This window comes from Lissotriton helveticus, chromosome 12 (assembly GCF_964261635.1).
Source record: "Lissotriton helveticus chromosome 12, aLisHel1.1, whole genome shotgun sequence".
Taxonomy (NCBI): Eukaryota; Metazoa; Chordata; class Amphibia; order Caudata; family Salamandridae; genus Lissotriton; species Lissotriton helveticus.
In genome coordinates, this window is record NC_136073.1 from 570,812,805 (window position 1) to 570,840,470 (window position 27,666).

Sequence of the window (27,666 nt, forward strand, 5' to 3'; positions counted from 1 at the left end):
TTCTTGCGCGCAAAATCAAGCAATGAAGACGAGGGAAACATATACATATCAGAAATTATCCCTATTTGATCAAAGAGAAACTCTAAGAAGATCTTGCCCCAAGAATAAATTGTCCTATATAGAATCTGGAAACCTCAGTGTTCTAATTGTGGCCTCTCCACCTATTAATATTGTGTGATCCTTATCAAATCACCGATCTTCATGTACTCCTCTGTTACCTACAGATTAGAAACAGGTTGCCTGCCTGCTATGTAAAAAACACACACTCTCCCTCGATTAGTTATTATTTCTGAAACTCTCGTCTTTCTAGAGCCACTTCTAGAGTACTGTATGCATGCAAATACTTTAAAGGGGCTACAAAGGAAACATGTTTCTAAGAAAGATTTCAAGGTGTGTTTTTCGTGAGCTACTTCATTCTGACCTGTGTTTTACCTCCATCCAAAAGTTAGTAAATACCATATACAAGAAAGAGGCTCTTTGCTCACGCCTTGGAGTCTCTACTTCATAACTGTTGCTGTTTTTGAAAGATATTTTAGGTTTAAAATGGTTACCAAAGATCAAAAAAGTTTAAAGAAACACTACCTAAAGCAGAAAAGTGCACTAGTGTTGCAGAAAATGTTCATTATGTGTACAGTTTTACCTCCTCTAAACTCAGATATGAAGTAGCATGACCATTCAACCAGACACTTGTAGTGATGTCACAGCCTATTGGCTCTGATGAAATCACGTTGAGGTTGATGCACACAATCTACGATTATTTCCCCAAACGTCACAAAATCAGACCTAAGCCAGGTGTAAAAGTTGCACGGGGCAGTATATGGATGTTAGAGCCGCCCCCGCTGGTATCCTAATGATGCTTCTGACGTCAGCGCTGGGCTATAGATTGCTGGGGGATCAGCTCTGTATCTTAGCTAATAAAAAAATTAACTTGTAATCTTAACACATTTATTTTTCTCCAGTTCAAATAGCGCCAAGCCTTTCTGGGTACAAACAAGTGTTTCACAACTAATACAAACAACAGAGGTTTATTATATAGCGCCTCGCCCACCTTAAGAGATGTCATTTAACCAGGCAAAGGGCTGATCCAGCGAGTCTTTGGGCTTTTACACCGATCTTTTTTGTGTCATCCAGCAGATAAAGTTGCAGTTTGACACCCTGCTGCAAGACTTGATCCAGGAACAAGAGTCTACAATCATATTGCCATGTTTATCATTTCATTCAACTAGTGACTATCACCACTAGAAACAACAGAGTTGTATGCATTACTCACAAAGCCATTCATCGTGGCACCCCAGAATGCCTGGCCCAAAAACTCACTTCTTTTTCTGGTGGATGCTGGTCATAAAGAAACAATAAACTCCCTTCTACCACAACCAATAAGGTTTAATAAATAAAACTCAATCTCTATACGGGAAGCACGCCCAAAATTTAAAAGTTTCTCTCTATAGGAAATTCACCAAACCGCTCGTTCTAGACTATCAAAACGGATCAAAAAAACTTTTGGATCAAGAAACAGCCTTTGAACAAAGCGCTGCATCGTAACATGTCTATTTTTTACAAACATGATAATGTGATGGCACATAGTGAGCATGGCAATGTGACCTAGTTTGCCTCTAATGTTCAACCTCTGGTACACATCACTCGAAACCACAAGCTTTCGCCCTCACATTTTCTTCACAATATTTTGCTACTTTTGTTGTATGTAACTTAAAGCGCTCTGATACCCTGTTGTCTAGTTCGCGCTATATAAAACTAAGGAAACAAAAAAAAAGTACAATGCTATGTTTTTTCAGAAACTAAAAGAACAATCAGAAGCCCAAATCTCTGTGGAAAGTTGTCATGGTACAGCTGAAAATCTCGGTAAACTCTGCATTATCTGATGTTTAAAGAACGATTCTATGGTTGGTGAATAAGATGTGAAGTCACACAAATACTGGGGTTTAAATACCGCACTTGAAAAACAACAGGAGGAGGGGGTCCCACTCTTTCCCTGATGTGCCAGGGAGTCGCAGGGCCCCTTTACTCGGCACTGACTGTGCACTAGAAATGCCACATGGAGCAATTATTAATTTAACAACAAGTCAGCACAATCTAACACGGTACCTCTGAAATGCTGCACAAGAAGGCCGATGGGGTCGGGTCTCTCTCACGGGATCACACACTGCAGGGCAGCCTATCTGCAGCACTCTCACTCGGCCCGGCAAAGCTCCTGGCTCGGAAAAAGTTTTCGCTGACACTGCAGCAATAATTATTCTGGCCCAGAGTGCGGGCGGCCCGGACGTGCAGCAGCCAGTGCCATCAGCGGCGTTGCAAGGCGGGTGAGCCCATGATTCCGGCGCCGCCCGCGGTGCTAACCATTGTGAGCAGCCGGCCTCCACCTCCATAATTTCATTACAAGTAACTCCCGGCGCGCACCCTCAGCAGGACGTGACGTTGCGTGCGTCCCCACATGGCGCCAGGGCAAAGTTGCCACATTAAAGTTAACTGCGGCGGCAGGCCCCGCCCGGGTCTCTAGGCACCCGGGCAGATATAATGCAACATTGTAGCACTGGGAGCAGTGCGCGTCTGAACTTTCACTGTTCCATTCGGAGCCTGCTGCCAAGAGAAGTCTGCTGCGGCTGGGCCGGGCGCAGGGAACACAGGTGTCAGAGGCGCCAGTGCGTGCGCTAGCACCTAGCATAGGCTAAGGCAGCCTTTCAGCGCTGTCGGGTCAATGGCGAAAAATGCGTGACAATTCATTTCAGTGCGGTGATGCGGGAACACCACACTGAAATGCGTTAGCGTCACGCCTAATGCGTGATACTTGACAGGACTGCTTATCCTCAGAGAACTATTCACACACTACTCATCAGTGGGGCCCATAACACTGCAAGTCATTTATATACTCATTCACACTGCTCTAAGGATTCGGTGAAGACCTGAATGAGAGCTGCTGGATTATAGCGGAGTGTCTACATTAATACTAACATTTGTACATTATATACATCTGCAGTTTATCTCTATTACCATGGTTTTATTTTCAAGAAAATATTTAAACACATCACCATTATTTGTCAATGGATCTGCTAGTAAAGGTTAACTAATGGACAACAAGACCAGCTTAATTCTCTATTTATTTAATTTTTATTTTAGAGATTAAATCTCCGAGCATAACCTTTCTTTTATTCACTCTAATTTAATAGTCATTTAAACATCAATAACCTAAAGAAGAAAAGAGGTTAAATTCAAACATTTATATTTATTAGCATAGCAGTTCAGAAAATTAGCAGAAATTCATATTACCAAGATCTCGGGACACGAACATCAGCATAAGGACAGAATAGTTCCCAAAGACCACCTCTCTATTCTCTCTTGGTGTTCACTTCCCATAAGGACTTCGCACCTATTCAAAAAGTTAAAGTTCAGAAAAATGTCAAAGTCCTTGCGCCGTAGAGAGAATCAGCAGTCCGGCAGCATGTCGGGGTGCAAAGATAAAATCGAAAAGTAAGCTTTTTTCTTACTTCCAAACGTCCTCTTTTATACCCTTTTCCCCTAACTTCTCTATCTAAAAGTTGTAACTTTTGGGGTCTTTGTCTGTTATGATTGGACAAGTCGAGGGGTGGATGAGCATAACCTCATCACCTTATTGTTCGTAGTTCCGCAAAGTCATCGTTATGATTGAAAAAAATAAAGTTGCTATTGTCTCTTAGCAGTCTCTTCCGCTTTTGTCCTTTAAATCGTAGTTTGTGAAGATTTTCCCAGGCCCACGATGCTGACATTCAAATTTGTTGGCACCAAGTTGGGTGTCCAGGCCACACTGTCTTTGACCCATACTGCACAGGCACAGGCTGCTCGCGCTCTTGTCAAGTTCAGTCACGCAGGCGTACATCATCGCAAACACGGAGTCGCAGACCGCTTCCATTTTTATGTAGGCCGCATAGGCCACAATGGGAACTATTATAGAAACAAACACAATTAAACGTTGATTTTCAAAATATAGCCCTTCTGTTTACCTCCCCCCATTCTAAGGTAACCCAATTAGTTATTACCTAGTGAATTCAGCAACACATAAGCATGGTTTGCTCACCATTCTCCATCATTTATGCCACAATTAGACAGACAAAAAGCATATCCATGCAAATTTTGGTTAGATTATGACAAATGCGCACAAAATAAACGTGACAACTTCACTTAATTAGTAGATTATGGTTCGCAACATAAGCAAATTGGTATCCCACGTGTGTTTGTGTGTGCATTCTATTCTATGTTGGTTAATTTCAGAACCACACGATTAATTCATGTTACTGTTATGGGGAAGTAATTTCGCGAGTGGTATTCAAACATTTTTGTTTCCAACCTCGCTCCATCTTCCTGATACAACTCAATTCTCTGCCTGAAGCCTTATGCCGCCCCTTCGGACAGCATTTACCACGCTCCATTCCGTTCATCCTTTCTTGCCATACCTGTCAGGCCTCAGGCTGCTCCTCGGTAATGGTGGAGGAGCATCGCCCCACTGCCCAGAGCGAGCAGATGATAAATAAAATGATAAGAACACAACGTTATTATCATCTTTTTGATCGCTGTCTGACATCACAATGAGCATTGGGTGGGGCTGGGCCTGGGCTATGGCATAGAGGAGGAGTGGTGAGCACTTACGTTTCTCCAACCCAGCTGTGTTACTCAGCCGGGTTGGAGAAAAGCCACATGCTCCACTGTTTGAGCAGTAAACAAGGTCGCTCAGACCACTCCTGATGCTGCTCTCATCCTTGAGAGCAGCGTCTGGATTGGGTGGGGAGCCTGTACCTTGAAGGCCCATCCCCTTCCAACCCAACAAGAGGAGCAGCCAGGCGGGTGGGAGCAGAGCGGCAGGTAAGTATTTATTTTAATTTCTTCCCCCCGAAGCCCTACCTCGGCCACTCTACCTCTATTCATTGATGGCAGTGGCCTCTGCAGGCTTGTGCTACCACTTACCAACGTATCAACCCTTCCTCAGTCCTGACCTACCTCGAGGCCTGTCCTCCTCCAAAGGCTTAGTAGGAGGGCCATGGGCCTTAGCAAGGAGAGCGCCCGCCCCATTCACTGGTTTCATATATTTTTTTAAACGGCTATGATTGGAGTGTATTGGCCACCTTCAAGTTGCTGGGACCCGGTGCCACTGCACCCGCTGCACTTAATAGCTGCTGTCCGTACTTGGTCCAATACAGTTGCATCTCAAAAGTTGTTCTGTTACCTCACCCATTTTAACCAACATACCACTTTAAGCATCTTTTTTCCAGGTGACATTTCGGTCAGCGTATGCCTCCAAACCCATTCGAATTCTATACTGGACCATCATGCCTTCCTTGGTTCCAGAAAGCACCCAAATCTCTGGACGCCGAGTATGGACAGCTGTATTGCATGTTGCACAACAGAATACATTCTTTGGCAATAGCGTGACGCAACGGACAGAGATGCCTACTTTGGAGCTGGGGATCCAGGTTCGAGTCTTAGCCTCGAGTCAACATCCAGTGATTCTGGGCAAATCACTAAATCTCCCTGTGCCTATGGATATCGCCTGAATACCCTCAGGAGTGATTAGCCACGCTCTACAAATCAGACCCCCCACCCCAGGATTTTACGGCTTTGGGTGGCAAATTTTGCGGCCAAAAAAAGCAACATTTGCGGCCCAAATCCTCAAACTTCACAGTATTTAGGTGGTGTGCAAAAAATGTGCCTGCCACAAAAATACTGTTGCCCTCTGCTCTGTCACTGCTGGAGACTGTGCTGTGTCACAGTCTGTAACGTTGCAGAGTCTCCAGCAGCACAGTGTCTGGAACCGGAGGGTGTCTGATGTCAAAGAGAGTACAATATGACACCGTCTCTTTTTGGCATCAGACAACCTGTGACAGCAGGGTCGGGGATGGCAGATAAGGTTGAGGGTATATATAAAACAAGCATTGGCACAGCCAATAGGTCTCAGCTTTGGCGCCTTATAAGTGTTTAGGTATGCAGCACATTATCCTGTGCATTGTGCTGCTAGGTATTGAACAGCTATACAATTACTATATATTGGATTATGCAGTCTGATTTATGACGAAATGTCCCCCCCCCTTCCCTACTTTCCCACATTTACTTGGTCCCCGCAGCCTTTAAGAGCTCAGCCCACATGTCTGGATTGAAGAACTCTGCTGTGAAGCCGGGCGCAAAGTCAGTGGACGTGAACCTTGGGGCACAGCATAGTTTCATGAAGTTTATGTACTTCGGCTTGTGCTCGCCTGCCCAGTTCCACCGAAACCAATCGATGCCGAAGGAAGGTACTGAGAAGACTCCCCAGTGCAGGAATATCCGGAACTTGCCCTCATCGTACTGGCTGGCAAATGATGTGTGTCCAGGGACCGCCAGTCGGGGGTGTAGTGAGCCCAAAGTGCTGGGATGGTAAGCAAGAAGACCACTGGAAAAAGCAGTGACTTCTTGAGTCGGATGTACGACGGTACAACGCGTGGTATTACCACGCGTACCGTTACAACGCGTCTTTTACAACGCAAGTCGTTACCACGACTTGCGCTGTAGGGGTGCGGACTTAGGAATAGTTTAATTTACTATTCCACCACCAGCCTACGTGCAGTAGGGAAGGTGTTGGAATAGTAAATCTACTATTCCTTATCTTAGAGCGCCCTCCAGTGCAAGTCGTGGTTACGACTTGCGTTGTAAAAGACGCGTCATAACAGTACTGCGGGGTAACATCCGCGTTGTAAAGGATGTTCCCCCTTGAGTCCAACTGACAAGCAGGGCAATGGGCAGTGATACATACAGCACTGCGTTTCCACCACACTTCAGAGCAAAACCTGCACTCCGCATGCATCGGTCCGATGTCTACTGTGAGCAGGGAAATACTGTTACTGCCAAGCAACGCTTTTTGCTTCCACCACACAGACCACAACCCACACACTCAGCGCCAGGCATAAGACTTTTTTCAGAGAAGTTTATTTCTTCGCCACCATATCCTCACAAACAACTTTAGCTTGACACAAATCAGCATCTCCGCCAATGGCAAACCCTGACCAGTGGTGGATGTGATAGTGAGAAGAACTTTAAATTAAACCACAACCTTCGGTCGGACATGTAGTACCCTGAGGCATGTGCGGGGCCAGAAGCTACAGAGAATACGAGGCGGACAGCAGTTTTTGTGCTCTGACCCTTGCCGGTGACTGGCTATGGAGCCCCGAAAACAGCGTGTGTAAAGCCTGCCCGTCCTGTGCGCTTAGTAAAACAAGCCTAAAGGAAAAAAAAGAGTGCGCCGAAAAAGGCATAAATAAACAAAAGAATAGGGGGACACAGAACAGGGGCACTCCTTTTTGGTGTGGTGTTCCCTCCGAAAACCACACCAAAAAGGAGGGACAAATAGCAACCTTCCACCAATGACAAACCAGGATTTTTTTTGTCGTTGAATTTTTTTAATATATTAGCATTTCATAAAATACAGCATATATTACAGAAGATCCTGAATTCATTGTCAAAGCTAAACATTAATAAATACATAGTTAAATTAATAGACTAAGTAATTGAGAAAAAAAATAAAGAATATTATATCTAATAAACATTTGCTAGATAGATGGATGGACAAACAAGTACAATTTTAATATATATTTCGTATTACCTTAAGAGATGACATGAGCTGAAAATAGAGAAACACACACGTTGCCCTTTGTTAGATGATTGTATTGATATAATAAATCATTCATATCCAATAAATCTCCTATCTATATTATCCTAAGGTGCTACAACATATCTGGTAAGAGAAAATTGGATAAAATGAATAAACTAATTTGTTGAAATATCCAATACAGCACAAACAGCACGATTTATTATAGAATCATCGTTTGCAAGGAGTCCAAACTTGTTTAAATAAGTCTATCTGATCGTGTAAGTTATATAAATGACTCTCTCATATGAGGTGGTCTTAATCATAGCCACCTTCCAAGACTCTTGAGATGGTGGAATCGAATACTTCCACTGCCTTAATATACATTTTTTAGTGGTGGATAATGCCATATGCATAAGGCGACATTGTGGCTTTGAAAGATTCAGGATATTTCTGAAAGCATGTAAAAGAATAGTAATTGGTGTTAACGGTAAAGGTGGAGATACAGTAGTCTGTAAAATGTAGCCTATATAAGACCAATAAGATTGAACCATGGGACAATTGCAAATAATGTGGGTTATATCACAACCCGAAGCATTACATCTCCAGCAATTGGTATGTGGAAGTAATCCTGCTTTATGTAATTTTACGTAGACCTATGCCAATCATGTAGAATTTTAAATAACCTAAATTTCAGTCTAGCTTCTCTAGCTCCTTTATCTAAATTTTCCAATAAGTCGCCCATTCCCCATCTTCATAAGAGACGGACAAACGTGCTTGGCATTTGATACGAAGTTCTCGTGATAGGGGTTGCGGAAATAAGTGGGATGTAAATGTTTTGTACAAGCCAGATGCGACTCCCTTATGATTCCCCCAGGTATATAAGTATGACACCACTGGTGAATTTTGGACTAACCATGGTTGTGGACCCATGATTTTGTCAAGGCAGGATTTGAGTTGAGAGTAATTTGTTCAAACAAGGAATTTTGAAAGCCACATGAAGGAACAAATGGAAAGTGATGGGCTTTGTCTAAGCTCCCAGAGAAGACAACAGCATGTCGAGAGACATCATGTGCTCTGCCTAGGCTCAATATTAAAAAAAAAATGAGGAGACAAGGAGGGTGGTTAGGGGTTAATAGGAAACCAGAGCGGGTAAAGGGAAAGGAGTGCAGTGGAGGGTGTGGGGCAGGAGAGCATTTCAAGGGCCTGCACAGTCCGCAGGGGACACACAAATGTGTGAGGGTAGACTAATCGCACAGGTGGGGGCTCTGCATTTTAAAGGCTAGCAACAGAGGAATTTAACACCTCTGCTGCCTGCTGCTCACCCTTCCTTTACTGGCTCAGCAGGAGCCCAGAGCCAGTAAAGAGAGGGCGAACGCCAAAGTAAAAAAAAAAAACACAAACCTATTTTGTGAGAACGTTTATACAAATTGTGGTATTTTTACAAAAGTGCAGATTTCGTGATTTTTTTGCAAGTCGCAAAATCATGGGGGGTCTGACAAATCCAAGTATTTAGTTATAACATGAGAAGAGCCAGGTTGACATGGAAAACAGCAAGAACTATGACCTCCCTAACCTTTACAAAAAGCATGCCACATAAGGGCACCACTTTGCATTTCCTCCCGGTTCCTCTCACAGGAACGCAGAGTTCCTACACTCAATTTAAACCATGCCCATCCCCAGTGATAGATGCCTGCGCTGCTCTGCTCCTGCGGCGGACTTCTCCCACCTTGCCTGGCTGTGCCCCAAGGTCTCCGCTTACTGGCGTGAGGTCTGGGCTGCTATCTCTGAGATCACTTCATCGCCAGCCCGACCACACCTAGACCTTGTTAAATTCTGTCCAGACGCCTCCCGCCGCTTGATTGCCATGCTGCTGCGTAGGGTTTCCATGTGCTGGGGTCGCAAACCTGCACCTAAGTTCACTCATTGGCTTGATGATGCTTCGCGCTGCCAGACCCTATTGTCCGCATTATGGGACCTTATGCCAGCTAGATCTCGTCCACTTGACATATGGGGCCCTCTCGTGTCTTACCTCCTGGGTAGTACCCCCCAAAGCCCAGTGGTCACTCCCGCGCTCCCCGCTGGCGCTCCGTCCCGCGACATCTGCCGGTGTAGGTCAGTAATTTGCCTTCCCCCTGTCCCTAGTCCCTTCAGCTTGGCCTGTCCCTAGTCCCTTCAGCTTGGCCCATCCCTTCTCCTGCAGCCTAGGCGCCTCTCATCAATTCCTGTTCCCCGTCCTGGTGAGCCTGAGGTACGTCTGTCAGTGTTGCTTTGGGATGATCTGTACTATTGGTCAACCTCGTCATATTTGATCGTTTTCATGTATATGGTGCTCTGATTCTGTGCAAGAATGTAACCTGTCTATACAATTTTGTCAATAAAGGTTTTTGAAATTTTTTTTAAAAAAAATATATATATATTTAAATCATGTCAGGAGCGACACTGCTGAGATCAAGGAGCTTCCTCCTTTCCAAGCAAAACGCACCAGGGAGGGGCACTGCAGACACCCCAGAGCTCCCACTTCTGCACACAAACCACAGCGCCACAAATCACCACACGTCACAGCATCACAATCAAGCCCTGGAAAAGCCAATGGGTCTGGCTTTAATGTGCCAAATGCATATAAGCACATTTCATGAATGCTGTTTATGGGGGATGCAGTGTCGGATTGGTAATGCGAGCACTCGGGCAATGCCCATGGGGCAGGTATCAGAGTCCAGCTGTGGGCTGCTTTTTTGAGCAGCCTTGGGGGCCTATTTGGGTGGTTTCTGCATTGTTCAATGCTGCCAGCGGCCCAGTGGGTGCCTGAGTAGCCTTTCTGGAGGTAGATGTCCGTTCATTACCTCCCTTTTATCAACGCCAGAGGTGTCACTCCCTTTCTCTCTCTGAGCCTGTCCATTAATATATGCATTTTGAACGGGGGTAGGGGGTTTGAGAAAACGTGGCCTCACTTGTTTTAATGTGTGTTTCACCAGTGTAAACTAATCAGTGCATCTTTTTAAAACCCCGACTCCCCCTTTTTTAAAAATAAAACTTTGCTGAAGCAGTGTTTTGCGGAAAGGCAATATGCAAATGTGGGCCACTTTTTTGTAGTGTGCCCGGGCCAATTTTTAATCCCAATCCAACCCTAGGGGGAGTGCGCTGCTTACCGACTTCTAGCCAACTTCCTGGGCCATTCTTCAGTAGCCCTGGACGTTTGTCGCTAGGGGTACACTCCTTGGCATTCCCCTCACCTCGCTGTACTTGTAAGGACAGAGCTGTCACAGACTATAACCGTGACCGCTGGGGATCACGAGTCCCAGAATCCTTTGCTGGGCTGCCACCTGCCAACAATCAGCGCAATAAGTGGGACTTGCGCGGGCCAAGCCCAGGCCTATGGTAGTCCCCTCCTCCTGCGCCTGTCATAAGGATAGTGCAGTAAGTCCGTTCTATCATGCAAACTTAGACTGCCATCTTTTTTCTACCTCAGGGGCGGCTCTAGGCTCATGGCGGCCCTGGGCAGGGAGCGTAGGTAGGAGGCCCCTGAAGAGGGGGTCCAGGTGGGGCGGAGCGTGGAGGCCAGTGAAGAGGGGGGGGTCAGGGTGTTTGGAAGCGGAACAGAGCCGGACATCGCCAAATCCCTGCCAGGGGCCGCCACACAAATATGTATCTGAGGATTATTATATTAAGGATATATATTGAGGTGGTGGCCCCTGGGGTTTGGTGGCCCTGTGCAGGTGCACAGCTTGCACGTGCCTAAGGCCGCCCCTGTCTCCCTGACTGGAAGAGATTTGTATATTAAGTTAATATCTGGCCACTAACTGTCATGGATCCCTCTCCGCGGGCTCTGAAGTTAAGTTAAATTCTCTGATTGCACTGGCTTCTGCTGCATTGTGGAAGTGACACCCATTCCTGCTCCTTGTTATTCCCCTTGTAAAGCAGTACTCAGAGTACCATATCCCTGCAGGGCTGCTGCTCTTCTTCCGCTGAATCACTGAGCCACGGCCTCAGGAGACGAAATAATGGGTAAAAGGAAAGCGGAATCATCTAATGTGACAGACCAACGCCCACAGACTGATAGCACCATTGCATCTTTCCTGGAGGGTGCGTTACCAGAGGACATTTCTGATGTAGAAGAACAAAATCGTCCAAACTCGGCAGGCCTCAGGCGCTGATACACCATTGAGTGGTTGTGCCCCTACTCACGTTGAGGTGGTCACACCGTTCAATCACAAGCTTCCGATAGAAGTAACCCCCCCCTCATTTCGTAGTCTGTCTAATAGTCTCTTACACGCCTCCTCCCTGGGCAGGTCCCTCGAAATTCGAAAGGAAAGAGCCTGGCAACGAAGAAGGGAGGGGCGAGGAGAAAAACACCCAGAGGACTATCTTTATTTCCTATAGATTCACCTCAAGTTAAGGGGAAGGGAGGGGAAAAAAACGGATGTCTGTTCCACTCAGAAATCCCTTCTTCGACTAGAAGACAATTCAGTTGTGCCCCTAAACACCATTGTTCAATGAGTCTCTGCCCGGAAGGTTTGGTTCACAGTCTCAGAAAAAATTGCTCAGTTGCCGTCTCATTTGACATCCTTGAAAACGCCTGACCTCCTTCTGTATCCCTACCCCCTGCCCCCAGGGCGCTTCCTGACACAACTACTCAGGTCTCAGCAAATTATTCACACACACTACCTCAGGAGAAGGGGCTCACTCTAGGGACTCACAATATTCCTGTTTTTAGACCGCCTGAGTCTTCGTCCCCATCTCTTAGGCCTCTTGTCTTATGACTGAGCTGGGGAATGCACAGGTGTGCTCCCCCTACCCGTGGTGTCCACCAGACCTGGCACCACGGCACACAAGACTCTTGGGGCATAGAAATGTCCATAAACTATAGGTAGTATTTCTAAGCGAGGTATCCCAAAACTCCCTTTACCGTTGGAAAGGATTTGGCGTGGCAAATGTATTGATAGGAAACATCCTGAGGCTGCTCCACTGCAGAACACTATTGCAGCCACTTCCCCATGTTAACCTATGGGAAGAGCAAGCCTCAAAGATTGTGAAAACACACACTACCTGGGCACACATGCGATAGTGTGCACACAGACCTGCGATGGCAGCTTGGACACATGGGGCCAGATTCATCAAACCAAAATCCGCTCGCAAAGAGCCAGATTCTGAGAATCTGTCCCTTTGCGGGTGGTATTTTTGCATTTGGGAGGCATCATCCCAAATGCAAAAATCGCAATTTTAGAAATCGCTAAATTGCGATTATTTGCATTTAAGGAATCTCAATTTGAGATTCCTTAAATGCAATGCATGAAAGTTTCTAAAATAGCGAATTCGCTAATAGGGCATGCAAATTACCATTTTGCAATTCCTTAATAGCGAATCGTTATTTTTCGCTATTAAGGAATCGCAAATTGGTTTGTTGCTGCATCTGGGGGATGGTCCCCAGCACCAGGGGTGCAAGTGCTCCCGTCTGGGTCTGCAGTGGCAGATTGGACACGTGTTTAACTAATACGTGTGTCAGTGCGCGCGCACAGGCCTGCGATAACAGGCTGCATACGTAATCATGGGCACCATATGTGTGGGTGCACACATAAAGCAGCCTGCTGTGGCAGGCTGCTCATGAGTTTAATCACAATAGATACCAGTGCACACACACCGGTCTGTGATAGCAGACTGGGCAATGGGCTAACCCAGGCCCTATTTCCATTTTCCATTTTATTTCATTTGTATAGCGCATAAATCACCCGAAGGTCTCAGAGCGCTGGCAACTGACAAGAATCCTCAACTCGAAACAGATTCAGGGGATCGGGGCTCGGTGCGCTAAAGGATTAGAAGAGCCAGGTTTTTAGTTGTTTTCGAAATTTGGAATGAACTGGCTCTGCTCTCAGTGAGATGGGGAGGGAGTTCCATGCTTCTGGAGCGGTTTTCTGAAAGCTCTGTCTCCGTTTCTCACTGTACGGACTTTAGGAACGGAGAGAAAGGCTTTACTGGAGGAGCGTAGCGTCCTGCCTGGGGCATAAGTTTTGAGTTTCTGTTCAAGGTAAGCAGGGCCAAATCCATTTACTGCCTTATGGACTAGGCAGCAGAGCTTAAACTTTATGCGTTTTTGCACAGGAAGCCAATGGAGTGATCTAAGGCAGTCTGCTGAGGGGGTGCGAGGGGGTAAGCCTAATACCATCCTAGCCGCTGTGTTTTGGAGAACCTGTAGTTGGTTCAGTAGTGTTCGGTTAATGGCCGAGAATAGGGCATTCCCATAGTCCATCCTGTTAACAATGAGTCCTTGGACTAGGGGCATGCGTGCTGAGAGTGGGATCCATTTAAAGATTTTCCTCAGGATTCGCATCTGGCCGTAACTGCTTCCCACTGTTTTTTTTATATGTTCGGACATGGTAAGCTTGTTGTCCAGGATTACTCCCAGGTTCCTGACGTATGGCTTGGGGACGGGGCAGGGACCAAGAGAGTCTGGCCACCAATCTGATGACCAGATACGGTCAGCTTTGCCGAAAAGCATGATTTCGGTCTTCCTTAGGTGCGAGTGCACGCTCACCACCCTGCCCGTACCAGCCAGACACGGGTTGACCCCCTTAGGGGTGCAATTGCACACACCCAGCCTGCAATGCCATACCGGGCATCTTGCCATTAGAACCATGGGTGCCAGTGCAGGGACACAGGCTTGCAATGGCAGGTTTGACCCTGGTGTTAGAACGCCGAGGAGGCACATATGCAATCACCAGCCCGCAATGGCAGGTCTGGCACCTATCCAAAATGCCATAGGTGCCAGGGCGCATCTTCAAGTCTGCAATGGCAGGCTCGACACATATTTAAAACCGCATAAGGGCCTGTGCTCATACCGCGGCCGGCAACGGCAGGCTGGCCGTATTGGGTTAACACCCAAAAGGTGCGAGTGCGCACTCCTACGTCTGCGTTGGCAGACCGGCCCATGTTTCAGAACACCGCGTCAGAACCTCTTCCTAGTATGTTTCGGCAGGTGCATGCATTTCCACACTTCCTTTACAGCGAGGACGTGCTCAGAGCCTAGAGGCCACACAAGAGAATCGGCAACATACCAGGACCATCCTTTGGGAAGAGCTGAACCCTGAGGCAGGAGAATCCCTGTGGCACGTTCCTAACTACCTGGGCAGGCAACATCCACATGCACCTGTATGGCCTTCAGCTTAACATCCCCCTGCGCCCATAAGGGCTTCCCTGAGGGTGTGCCCTCATGACATGGGACATCCCACCTGGGGTAGGCTGAGGCGCAAGTGATGCCAACCTAGGTTGGGGCACAATGGCACCCCGCAGGCCTGCAATCGCAGGCCCGATACAGGGTTGACCAGCTGTCCGGTGGGTGGCACACTCAGTGCTACATCCTACTGCTAACCAGCTCCGTACATACCCCGGGTATGTGGTGTACCTGTTTACCGGGCGCACTGAGGTACGACACTTAAACCTATTGAGGACCCATCGTCTGCCCAATGCAGACGAGGCGGGCAGGGGCACGTTCCCTCTACAGTACCATGGGAAGATGCCCAGATTCCTTGGGTCATGCGGAGAGAGTCAGCAAAGACTAGGAGGAAAAAGTGAAATGTTTTGTGGCAAAGTCCCCTAAGAAGGGCCATGTCCAACAGTATTGATGATTTTTTTAAACTTTGGGAATAGACCCATATATTGTTATTGTTTACATTTCCTCTGAGACTGGTTCAGTGCAGATTTTTCATGCAATATCAACGGACAAGACAAGGGTTTGGAACATTTCTGTGTGTTTCCTCTACTATGGTCCTGATTCCCAGACAGTTGCTCAATCCCTGACCTCCATGATGGTGCTTCCTAGCTCTCCTTCCTCGCCTGAAAACAGACCCCATGGCTCTACCTTTAAGTGATTACCTTGCAATCCTTTCTAACCCCACTTTGGTGAGGCTACCATGCAGGCGGTCAGAAAGGAGCCCACTATGGCCCTCACCGGAGGGGCTCATGAAAAGCACCAGTAATTCTGCCAGAGACACAGTTACTGGGTGGCAGGTTTACTCTCAGGACTGAAGAACCATGCCATCATGCGTTCCACCTGAGGGCTGCCAAGAATTGGGGATCAAACACGGGATTCAGATACAAGACATCTGTTCCCGTTGTTAATTTCTCAGCCTTTGCCGCAATTTCACCCAGGGCCCTCAGCTGCTTGGAGCTGCAGGAGTCCCCAGGAGAAACGGGCCAGGTCAATACTTTTTCCTCATTACTCGAAATTACAACCAACTGGCGATGGGTTTGGACACAAGAATACAAGTACATGGCTTCAGGTTTTGTCATAAGCATTAAATAAAACTAGCTGAGCTCCTAATTTGTCATTGTGACCTATTTCTTCTGTTTCTTCCACAGCCCGGTCAGTTTACTTAAAGTCAATGTCGGTTGCTGGGCACCTCAAAAATATTGGAGATTAGTTATTTGCGATAATTTACAAGGCATTTCTGATACAATTTATTATTCTCAGTATTTCTTAACTTACAAGTCTTACCCAGTAGAGGTCTTGAATATTATTTTGGCAGTTCTGGTAGCGAAGATAATTTGATCCCATAAACATCAGTGATTTTATTCTGATGACGTAGAGGACAGTGTCATTTTTTGCGATCATATCAATTTTAGGAGCAAGTAAAGCTTTTAAGGATGAAGCGCACTGTAAGAGCATCTGTAAATATACATAGTTATTAATGACTCGTGTAATTTCTGCTTGTCATTGGGTTTGACTGTGAAGTCATTACATTTTATTACTTCCTAATATACCACGCTTATTGTGCAGGCAGAAATGACTCTCCAACAGGTAGATGGTGTCCTTTTTATCCAGATTGTCCAAAACTGGCATGATTCTTTATCAGGCAGCATCTTGTTGGTTGCCAGACTTCCCCTGAAGACAAACCCTCCTCTCTTGCAACCCCACGTCAACCCATCCACTTATTTATTTATAAACGACTTCCACGCATCCCCATATGCATTGTCGTGTTACGTAATATAAACTCACTTGTATCCCCTCAGCTTGACTCCTCCCTCCTTCTGCTCCCCATTCTCTTATGTCACCCACGCTCAGGGACATCTTAAGGATTTTGGAGGCCCTGGGCCAAACTTATTTTGGGGGCCCTGTTCCAAACCGCTTTAAATGTATGATCCATTTTCAGCTCTTTCATGCCCTCTTTGGCTAGGTTACTCTGACAGTGGACAGGCACACTGGTCCATATTCTAAATGTGTTTACATCTAATGTTTAGGCATAGTAAGGTGCATTTACAATATTTAAACACAACAGCAGGTCACTAATATTACTGTAAATATTCTCTGTGGCATAAAAAATTGTGAGGTTCTACTTTGATCTTTAAGAATGAAACATAAATGCAACATTTCTCTGCAAAATGTCTGTGTAAAATACCTTTTTCCTTTGATTTATTTTGAGTAGGGGTGATGTGTGGGAGTCTATTACAATCTGTGTGAGAATTATTCAGGCTCACCAGGGCAAGACTCTGTAGAACAGAGCTGGCTGTTTCAGGGGGCCCCCTGAAAGGCTGGGGCCCTTGGCCAGAGCCCACTTTGCCCAAGACGTAAAACGTCTCTGCCACGGCTGTTTCGTCTACTGACTGCTCTAAACTGTGCTCCTGTGTATTGCTCTGTCGCTTTATAGCTAGGTTTGGACTATAGAAGTCACTCAAACAGTCATAATCCGTCTTCACGATGTCTCATATAAATAAAGCTTCAAAAGCAACAAACTTCCACCTACGGCGCTAAAGAAAATGAAACCTTTCCTGACATATACTCATATCTGTGGCACATGCCTTGATTGTGTCTAAACTAGTCTTTGAAAATGAATTGTGGCATGCATGCCACAATCCACACTTAGGCCACTGAAAGCACCTATCACGCCACCTCAAGACTAGTCTCCTGTTTTAAAAATTATGATCTGTAATCCACCAATCTCACTGCTGTATAGTGGCTTCTTGTTGGAGGACACTCCAAGTGCAAACTGCAGTGTCTCACACACAAGGCTGTACACCTCAGCACAGTCTTACCTCAAAGGCCTGCCAAAGGAGGCCTATGATATGTCCCCTTGTTATGTTAAGCTATTCACAATTGAGTAGCACAAACCGGAAAAGGTCAACACTCAGGCTGAAGGATACATTGTTTGATAGCTTATGTTGGTTAACTGGTGTTTAATTGTGTGTTAGTACAGAGTACTTTCAGTTTCAATTTCAAAATGGTTTGTGTGAGTAAGTGTAAGTAAATGTAGTGTCATATAGGGAGATCTATGTAGTGTATGTATGTGTGGGTGTGCTTAAAGGATGGACAACGGGCCAATCAATTCTCCACTGCATGTCCAGAGCAGTATTTTGTAGGTCAAGCCTATCAGAAATTGCAATTTTTTGGTTGTAAAAGACATATTGTCAGTTTACAAGAACCTGTAGTGGTGTTAAAGCATTCCCATTGCTTACCATAGGTTAGCTTTATTGTCACTTGCATTCGCTCACTTCTTATCCAGTGACTTGATTTGTCCATTTTGTGTATGCTCCTCCCGTGGAGCATTTCCTCTTTACTACATCCTTCCATTGCTACATTTTAGGGAACTACTTTCCCTTTGTTCTTAAGCACTCCATGCAGTGCATGTGTATTATAGCTGTCTCCCTTGTGTGCTTCTCTTCCCCCTCTCACTCTGTGGTGTTCTCTCTCATCCATGTGCTTCACTCCCCCCCTATGGTTTTCTCTCTCGTTTGTTTTTGCTTAAGCACTCCACAAGTGTATCTGTTTTCCAGCTGTCTCCCATGTGTGCTTCTCTCCCCCTCCAATCCGTGTTGCTCTCACTCACCTGTGTGCTTCTCTCTCCCCACCCCTTATCTTGCCTGTGTCTGTTGTGTTCTGTTCCTCTTTTGCTTCTGTCTCTACCTTCTGTGTGCTGCTTTTCCCCTTCCTAGCTCCACCTGCTCTTGTGTTACTCACCACCCCCAACACCAGAGTTTTTTTTTTTATTTGGCGCTAAAACATCTTTACTTTTTATTTACTGATCCAAATGGTGTCTACCTACCTGGCTTGGCAAATAAAAAATTAAAGCAGATTTCACCCACACCATTTGGCTTGTGCACGCATGCTTTTCTGACGCACATACACGTTAGTGGAATGAGGCAATAGCCATTGTGCACCTCATTTAAATGTATTTAGTTTTGTTTTTGATGATGCTGCCCTGTACAACCAAAAGCAATTGCTGAAGCCAATCGGTCCCAATGGTGAGACCTGTTAACTTTGCCTATGCTTGTTTAGGTCCACCCTACTGGACAGTGCAAGCTGTTGTGTTGCAAAATACCTATTGTGGGCTTAACAAGAATTTACAGTGGTTTACAGCCCATCCATTGCTTACCATTGTTTGGCATTTTTGTCGCTCTGATTTAAATGCTCCTTAGTCAATATCGTTGCTTGTCCTAGCTTGTCCATCTTGTCTGCCTTTCCCCCTGGAGCACAGCCTCTTTACAGTGTCTCTGATTTGATAGCTTCTTTTCGTTCTACTGTTTACTTTAGGGGAACCACCTTTCTCTTTTTATTTAAGCACTCCATGAGACTGAATGTGTTTTACAGCTCTCTTACTCGTGTGCTTCTTCTCCCCGTCAAATACAAATCCCTATTGCTCCATGTTCGTCTCCCTCGTGCTATAAGCTATCTTTTATGTGCTTATCACCCCCCCAAACTCCCACCCTCTTCTGCGCTTCTTACTGCTTTCTCACCTGTGATAGTCTCCTCCGCCTGAGTCGCTCTACCTCATGCTCCGTTTTTTTCCTGTCCATGCCCACTCCATTAGGACACCCTCGTCCACTCCTAAACTGTCCCCCCCTTTAACGGTTTGCATTTTTTAATTGTTTTATATTTTATTTAATTGTTTGAGGAGGCCAAGGCAGCAGTTTACTTCCAGCCCCTCTGCCTTATTTCAAAAAAAATTCTTGCTACCACTTTTTTTTTAAATTTACAGATCCATCGAATAAACTGGCATTTGCCATACTTTGATGCAGCATGACTCATTCATGTGCAAACGTCATGATGCATGCGCACGCCTACAGAATGATGCATCCTCCTTACTGCATAGCATCTTGCAGATTATGTACAAAATGGCCAAAAAACGTTTTGGCAAAGCCAAGTGGGTAGTGTGGCTCACTGGTTAGAGGTGGCAGACCCGGGAGCAGAAGTCGGCCCGGGACCAGGGTTCAATTCCCGACGCGGCAGGGTCGTGGACTTGGGTCCGCGGACTTGATAATTCTCGCTTCGGTGCTTACTCTAATCAGGGGTTCCACTCGGCAACTCTGGGCATTAGCTTGCCTAATCTCCACAACGGCCCCATCAATTCCGGGGATGCCTGGCTCCACCTTGGGGACTCCCAGCAGGGACCATCCCACAGGGAAAGCCAGGACGGGTTCCCCAGAGTTATACAGCGCCAGGAAACCTACGGACGGGTAGCAGTGCGCTTTACAAGCTCAAATACAAATACAAATACACTTTCTTTAGATGTTTATGATTATTATGTTAGGGTAGAGCCAGCTTATGCGCCTTTTAGAGGAACATTCCTATTGATCTTACCAGTAGATCTTGGGCTACAACTCCCACTTTTTTTTATTTCAAGGTATTTTATTATTGTTTTTACAACACAGGTACATTCGCATTATCATTAAGGGTTCCAGGTGACAGGTCAGCTTTCTCGACATTGCCAAACTAAACTATCTTGCACAATACATTTGTCTGGGATCATTCTGGTTGCTGTGGTTGTAATATCAATTCACATGGTCACCACATTAGACTTTTTGTGCACCAGTACTCTGCCCTTAGGCTATAAATACTTCACTACTTCCTTCCTCCCACATGCTGTTCTCTAAGCCAAAGAGAGTAGAACATCATGGCTGTACAGCTAAAAGGATGGAATGGAACCAGAATATCGTAGTCCGTATCGTTGGACAAAAATATTGTGTCCGTAATAGAGTTTACAAAGATATTACCATGCTGGCGTTAATAGTAGAAAATCTACGTCCAAGGTCAATATTTATGTCACATTATATTTTTTTTATAAAATGCTTTGACATGCAACAAAGAGAAATGAGGCTGTGAATCCAAGTAGGCCTAGGGTTTGGTGGGGAGGAGCTTTTAATACAATGACAGGCACTCTGGCCATTCCAGACTTATGCATTTCAAGTCATGGGTCATATGCACTGCCCAAGTCTCCAATATTTCCGGTCAGAGGCCTCTATTCCTCTGTACTGTCACTTACTCCATCACTGGGTTCTCTGTGGTCTTACTGGTTACCTGCATACACTTCAGATCACCCTCCCTTGTGTTTGTAAGTGTGTGAGTATTACTTCTCTTTTCCAGGCCTGGTTGCGGCTCTACGGTTACCTTCCTCAGGGAAGTCGGCAGATGTCCACCCTGCGGTCTGCACAGATCCTTTCTTCTGCAATCTCCGAAATGCAGCGATTCTACGGCATCACAGTCACCGGCGTGCTGGACGAAGAGACCAAAAAGTGAGGTGCCATCCCTGTCTCCCCACACCTCTGCGTCACACAGACTCTGCCTAATCTCTTTCATCAGCACCTCTAAGTCCCCCACTCCTCATTAGCACCTTTAATTCTTTCAGACCTCATACTCTTCAGCAGCACCTCTATCTAAGTCTCCTCTGCTCTTCCTCTCTTGCATCATCACCTCTCAGTCCATTGTTCTCACCAACCCACTTCAATTCTTTTCCTCTTCCTCCCTCACTTCACATAAAAGGTTTCTTCTGGTCTCCCTCTCACACTCACTCTTTTCTTCTTCCATATATTTCTCCATAGTTTCAGCCCTCTCCCCTGTCTTGTTTGTTTTTCACCTAACATCACGCTGACTTAAGCTCTCGCCTCTACTTGCCATGACACGCCACGCGTAAGCACAGCTACCTGTTTGTGCAATCCCCACACCTCACACCCAACCCAAAGATTGTTCTCATATATACCACGTACAAAATAGTCCCTCTTCTAACCATGCTCAACCAATGGAGTAGCCTCTTGTCCATCCTAAAGTGCCTTGGACCTCCCAGTGGCTGGAAGGTGCTATATTAACTGCCAAAACAATACAGCATGCCCTTAGTCGCTTCCCATATTCCTGCTCACTCTGCCTTTCCAACCAGCCTCCCCCTGCTTCTCGTTTCCTTTCCTCTGTGTAGAATTCAAGCCTCCAAATGACATTGATCAGTATATTGTTATGTTATAAGTGACTTGTAGCGCGCTCAATTACTCATGAGTGTCCTGGCGCGATATTGTTGTTGTGGATGTTCATATAGTGTCCAAACCATGGGTAACTCACTCCTCCTACTCGTTCCCCATGGGAGTGACTCAGCCAGCGCTTCCATTTGCAGCTCACACATGATGAGCATTTGTGGGCTAATGCCAGCAGCACAGCTGTCATCGAAGAAAAACTCCCTAGGCAATGAGAGGTCAACAGGATTAACAGACCATATTAACTAGCAACGTGATGAAGTGAACTCAGTGTAACTGAAATATTTTTAAAATGTCATTTCTTTCATTCAAATTAATAAAAAGTGTTGGAGACAATCTCATAAAAAATGATAAAGTTAAGCAAATTCGCATCCTGATACAAAAATACAATTATGACAATACAACAAAAATAGACAATTGCACAAAGTAATTCATTGCATATAAAATAAGAAGGCTCTCTTTGTCAATTTAATTCTGTTTTAACTGTCTTAAATATGGTCCTTCTGTCCTAAATTTTGTGTGGAAATAGAATGAGATTGTTATAAATGCTGTGTTTTATATTTGTTGCACAAGCTTTTTTGATATTTTTATATCGAAATAAAGCCTATCAATCAATCAATCTTATAAAATAAAATAAACATACATTTTCCAATATAGCAGATATTCAAAGACATACAATACAATAATAAGCAAAAAGTGGCTGCTAGATGGATCTTCTACACGCGTTTCGGTGCACACTGTACCTTCATCAGGAAAGCCACAATAATTGTTCCTAAAAAGTGAATTAAAGATTAAGTAAAATTCACTGAGATTCCAGTTATATAATAAAATGATCAACTACAATACCTTCATAGGATTGTGAAAAAAGAAGAAAAAAAAAGAAAAAATTGAAACTGAGAATAAGTTCAGGTAGGGGAATATGTGGAACTAGTACCATTGTCCCAAAGAAAGACCTTGTGAACGGAAAAAAATCACTTCATCATGTTGCTAGTTAATATGGTCTGTTGATCTCTTATTGCCTAGGGAGTTTTTCTTTGATTGCATATTTGTTCTGCCCTAGGAATTTCAATTACCAGCATGAGGTCCTTTTTATTTACATTAGCAGTACAGCTGTCAATAGCCCTACACCACTGCCTGAAGCGTACCCATAAGAATCATTCCCACGCTACTACGTGGAGCACCTGCACCACTACCTGGAACTCATTCAGTTAGCATCCCTACACCACTACGTACAGCACAGCGAAAGTCAACATTCCTTCATCGCTTCCTGCTGCTCACCCATCACTGCCTGCAGCTCACCCTTCACTGCCTACAGCTCACCCATCACTACCTGCAGCTCAGCCGTCACTGCCTGCAGCTCACCCATCACTGCCTGCAGCTCATCCGTCACTGCCTGCAGCTCATCCGTCACTGCCTGCAGCTCACCCGTCACTGCCTGCAGCTCACCCGTCACTGCCTGCAGCTCACCCGTCACTGCCTGCAGCTCACCCGTCACTGCCTGCAGCTCACCCGTCACTGCCTGCAGCTCACCCGTCACTGCCTGCAGCTCACACGTCATTACCTGCCGCTCACTCATTCCTGCCTGCAGCTTACCCGTCAGAGCCTGCAGCTCACCCGTCACTGCCTGCAGCTCACCCGTCACTGCCTGCAGCTCCCCCATCAATGCCTGCAGCTCCCCCATCACTGCCTGCAGCTCCCCCATCAATGCCTGCTGCTCCCCCATCACTGCCTGCAGCTCCCCCATCACTGCCTGCAGCTCACTCATCACTGCCTGCAGCTTATCCACAGAGAGCACTCCTGCATCACTGCCTGTAGCTTATCAGCAGAGAGCACTCCTGCATCACTGCCTGCAGCAAATCCACAGACAGCACTCCTGCATCACTGCCTGCAGCTCAGCCGCACACAGCACTCCTGCATCACTGCCTGCAGCAAATCCACATACAGCACTCCTGCATCACTGCCTGCAGCTCATCCACAGATACCACTCCTGCATCACTGCCTGCAGCTCATCCACAGATACCACTCCTGCATCACTGCCTGCAGCAAATCCACAGACAGCACTCCTGCATCACTGCCTGCAGCTCAGCCGCACACAGCACTCCTGCATCACTGCCTGCAGCAAATCCACAGACAGCACTCCTGCATCACTGCCTGCAGCTCATCCACAGATACCACTCCTGCATCACTGCCTGCAGCTCATCCACAGATACCACTCCTGCATCACTGCCTGCAGCAAATCCGCAGACAGCACTCCTGCATCACTGCCTGCAGCTCAGCCGCACACAGCACTCCTGCATCACTGCCTGCAGCAAATCCACAGACAGCACTCCTGCATCACTGCCTGCAGCTCATCCACAGATACCACTCCTGCATCACTGCCTGCAGAAAATCCGGAGACAGCACTCCTGCATCACTGCCTGCAGCTCATCCGCCAACAGCACTCCTGCATCACTGCCTGCAGCTCATCCACAGACACCACTCCTGCATCACTGCCTGCAGCAAATCCGCAGACAGCACTCCTGCATCACTGCCTGCAGCTCATCCGCAGACAGCACTCTTGCATCACTGCCTGCAGCAAATCCACAGACAGCACTCCTGCATCACTGCCTGCAGCTCATCCACAGATACCACTCCTGCATCACTGCCTGCAGCAAATCCGCAGACAGCACTCTTGCATCACTGCCTGCAGCTCATCCGCCAACAGCACTCCTGCATCACTGCCTGCAGCTCATCCACAGACACCACTCCTGCATCACTGCCTGCAGCAAATCCGCAGACAGCACTCCTGCATCACTGCCTGCAGCTCATCCGCAGACAGCACTCCTGCATCACTGCCTGCAGCAAATCCACAGACAGCACTCCTGCATCACTGCCTGCAGCTCATCCACAGATACCACTCCTGCATCACTGCCTGCAGCAAATCCGCAGACAGCACTCTTGCATCACTGCCTGCAGCTCAACCGCAGACAGCACTCCTGCATCACTGCCTGCAGCTAATCCGCAGACAGCACTTCTCCATCACTGCCTGCAGCTCATCCACAGTCAGCACTCCTGCATCACTGCCTGCAGCTCATGCGCAGACAGCACTCCTGCATCACTGTCTGCAGCTCATGCGCAGACAGCACTCCTGCATCACTGCCTGCTGCTCATCAACACTCCTGAACCCACACCTGCAAGTCACCCACTATCAACATTCCTGAACATCTGCCTGCTTCTTCAGTCACATCATCGTTCCGCTACCTGATGCTCACCCTCAATCCACATTCCTACACCACTGCCTGCAGCTCACCCTAAGACAACACTCCTCTACCCCTGTCTCCAGGTCACACGGGCTCACACCTTGTAAGGACCCTTACACAGCAGCTTATCTGGAACCAACGCTTCCAACTACTGCTGCAGTTCACCCGCAGTACGCCCCACTCATGACTGCCTGGATGCCACCTACAGCCGTCACTCCTACGCCGCTGCCTGCAGCTCCCAGTCAGACTGCTGCCTGTGCCCCACACTCTGAGCTGACGTCACATTCCTATTTCTTACAACTCTGCCTGCTGCTCAGTCACATTCACAGACTGCTGCTTGTGCCCCATACTCTGAGCTGACGTCACATTCCTATTTCTTGCACAGCTGCCTGCAGCTCAGTCACACTCACAGACTGCTGCTTGTGCCCCACACTCTGAGCTGACGTCACATTCCTATTTCATACACCACTGCCTGCAGCTCAGTCACATTCACAGACTGCTGCTTGTGCCCCACACTCTGAGCTGACGTCACATTCCTATTTCTTACACCGCTGCCTGCAGCTCAGTCACATTCACAGACTGCTGCTTGTGCCCCACACTCTGAGCTGACGTCACATTCCTATTTCTTACACCGCTGCCTGCAGCTCACAGTCACACTCACAGACTGCTGCTTGTGCCCCATACTCTGAGCTGACGTCACATTCCTATTTCTTGCACAGCTGCCTGCAGCTCAGTCACACTCACAGACTGCTGCTTGTGCCCCATACTCTGAGCTGACGTCACATTCCTATTTCTTGCTCAGCTGCCTGCAGCTCAGTCACATTCACAGACTGCTGCTTGTGCCCCACACTCTGAGCTGACGTCACATTCCTATTTCTTGCTCAGCTGCCTGCAGCTCAGTCACATTCACAGACTGCTGCTTGTGCCCCATACTCTGAGCTGACGTCACATTCCTATTTCTTGCACAGCTGCCTGCAGCTCAGTCACACTCACAGACTGCTGCTTGTGCCCCATACTCTGAGCTGACGTCACATTCCTATTTCTTACACCACTGCCTGCAGCTCAGTCACACTCACAGACTGCTGCTTGTGCCCCATACTCTGAGCTGACGTCACATTCCTATTTCTTGCTCAGCTGCCTGCAGCTCAGTCACATTCACAGACTGCTGCTTGTGCCCCACACTCTGAGCTGACGTCACATTCCTATTTCTTGCTCAGCTGCCTGCAGCTCAGTCACATTCACAGACTGCTGCTTGTGCCCCACACTCTGAGCTGACGTCACATTCCTATTTCTTGCTCAGCTGCCTGCAGCTCGCAGTCACACTCACAGACTGCTGCTTGTGCCCCACACTCTGAGCTGACGTCACATTCCTATTTCATACACCACTGCCTGCAGCTCAGTCACATTCACAGACTGCTGCTTGTGCCCCACACTCTGAGCTGACGTCACATTCCTATTTCATACACCACTGCCTGCAGCTCAGTCACATTCACAGACTGCTGCTTGTGCCCCACACTCTGAGCTGACGTCACATTCCTATTTCATACACCACTGCCTGCAGCTCAGTCACATTCACAGACTGCTGCTTGTGCCCCACACTCTGAGCTGACGTCCATTCCTATTTCTTGCTCAGCTGCCTGCAGCTCGCAGTCACACTCACAGACTGCTGCTTGTGCCCCATACTCTGAGCTGACGTCACATTCCTATTTCTTGCTCAGCTGCCTGCAGCTCGCAGTCACACTCACAGACTGCTGCTTGTGCCCCACACTCTTAGCTGACGTCACATTCCTATTTCTTACACCACTGCCTGCAGCTCAGTCACACTCACAGACTGCTGCTTGTGCCCCACACTCTGAGCTGACGTCACATTCCTATTTCATACACCACTGCCTGCAGCTCAGTCACATTCACAGACTGCTGCTTGTGCCCCACACTCTGAGCTGACGTCACATTCCTATTTCATACACCACTGCCTGCAGCTCAGTCACATTCACAGACTGCTGCTTGTGCCCCATACTCTGAGCTGACGTCACATTCCTATTTCATACACCACTGCCTGCAGCTCAGTCACATTCACAGACTGCTGCTTGTGCCCCACACTCTGAGCTGACGTCACATTCCTATTTCTTACACCACTGCCTGCAGCTCAGTCACACTCACAGACTGCTGCTTGTGCCCCACACTCTGAGCTGACGTCACATTCCTATTTCATACACCACTGCCTGCAGCTCAGTCACATTCACAGACTGCTGCTTGTGCCCCACACTCTGAGCTGACGTCACATTCCTATTTCATACACCACTGCCTGCAGCTCAGTCACATTCACAGACTGCTGCTTGTGCCCCATACTCTGAGCTGACGTCACATTCCTATTTCATACACCACTGCCTGCAGCTCAGTCACATTCACAGACTGCTGCTTGTGCCCCACACTCTGAGCTGACGTCACATTCCTATTTCTTGCTCAGCTGCCTGCAGCTCGCAGTCACACTCACAGACTGCTGCTTGTGCCCCACACTCTGAGCTGACGTCACATTCCTATTTCATACACCACTGCCTGCAGCTCAGTCACATTCACAGACTGCTGCTTGTGCCCCACACTCTG

At 47.0% G+C, this 27,666-nt stretch overlaps 1 protein-coding gene across 1 annotated transcript in view; it reads left to right on the forward strand.

Moving 5' to 3' along the window:
- MMP15 (matrix metallopeptidase 15) overlaps positions 1-27,666 on the forward strand; it is a 249,042-nt gene that overhangs the window by 158,923 nt on the left and 62,453 nt on the right. Inside the window, exon 2 of the mRNA XM_078670153.1 lies at positions 20,949-21,097. Coding sequence (XP_078526279.1) covers positions 20,949-21,097 — 149 coding nt within the window. The remainder of the gene's footprint in view (positions 1-20,948; positions 21,098-27,666) is intronic.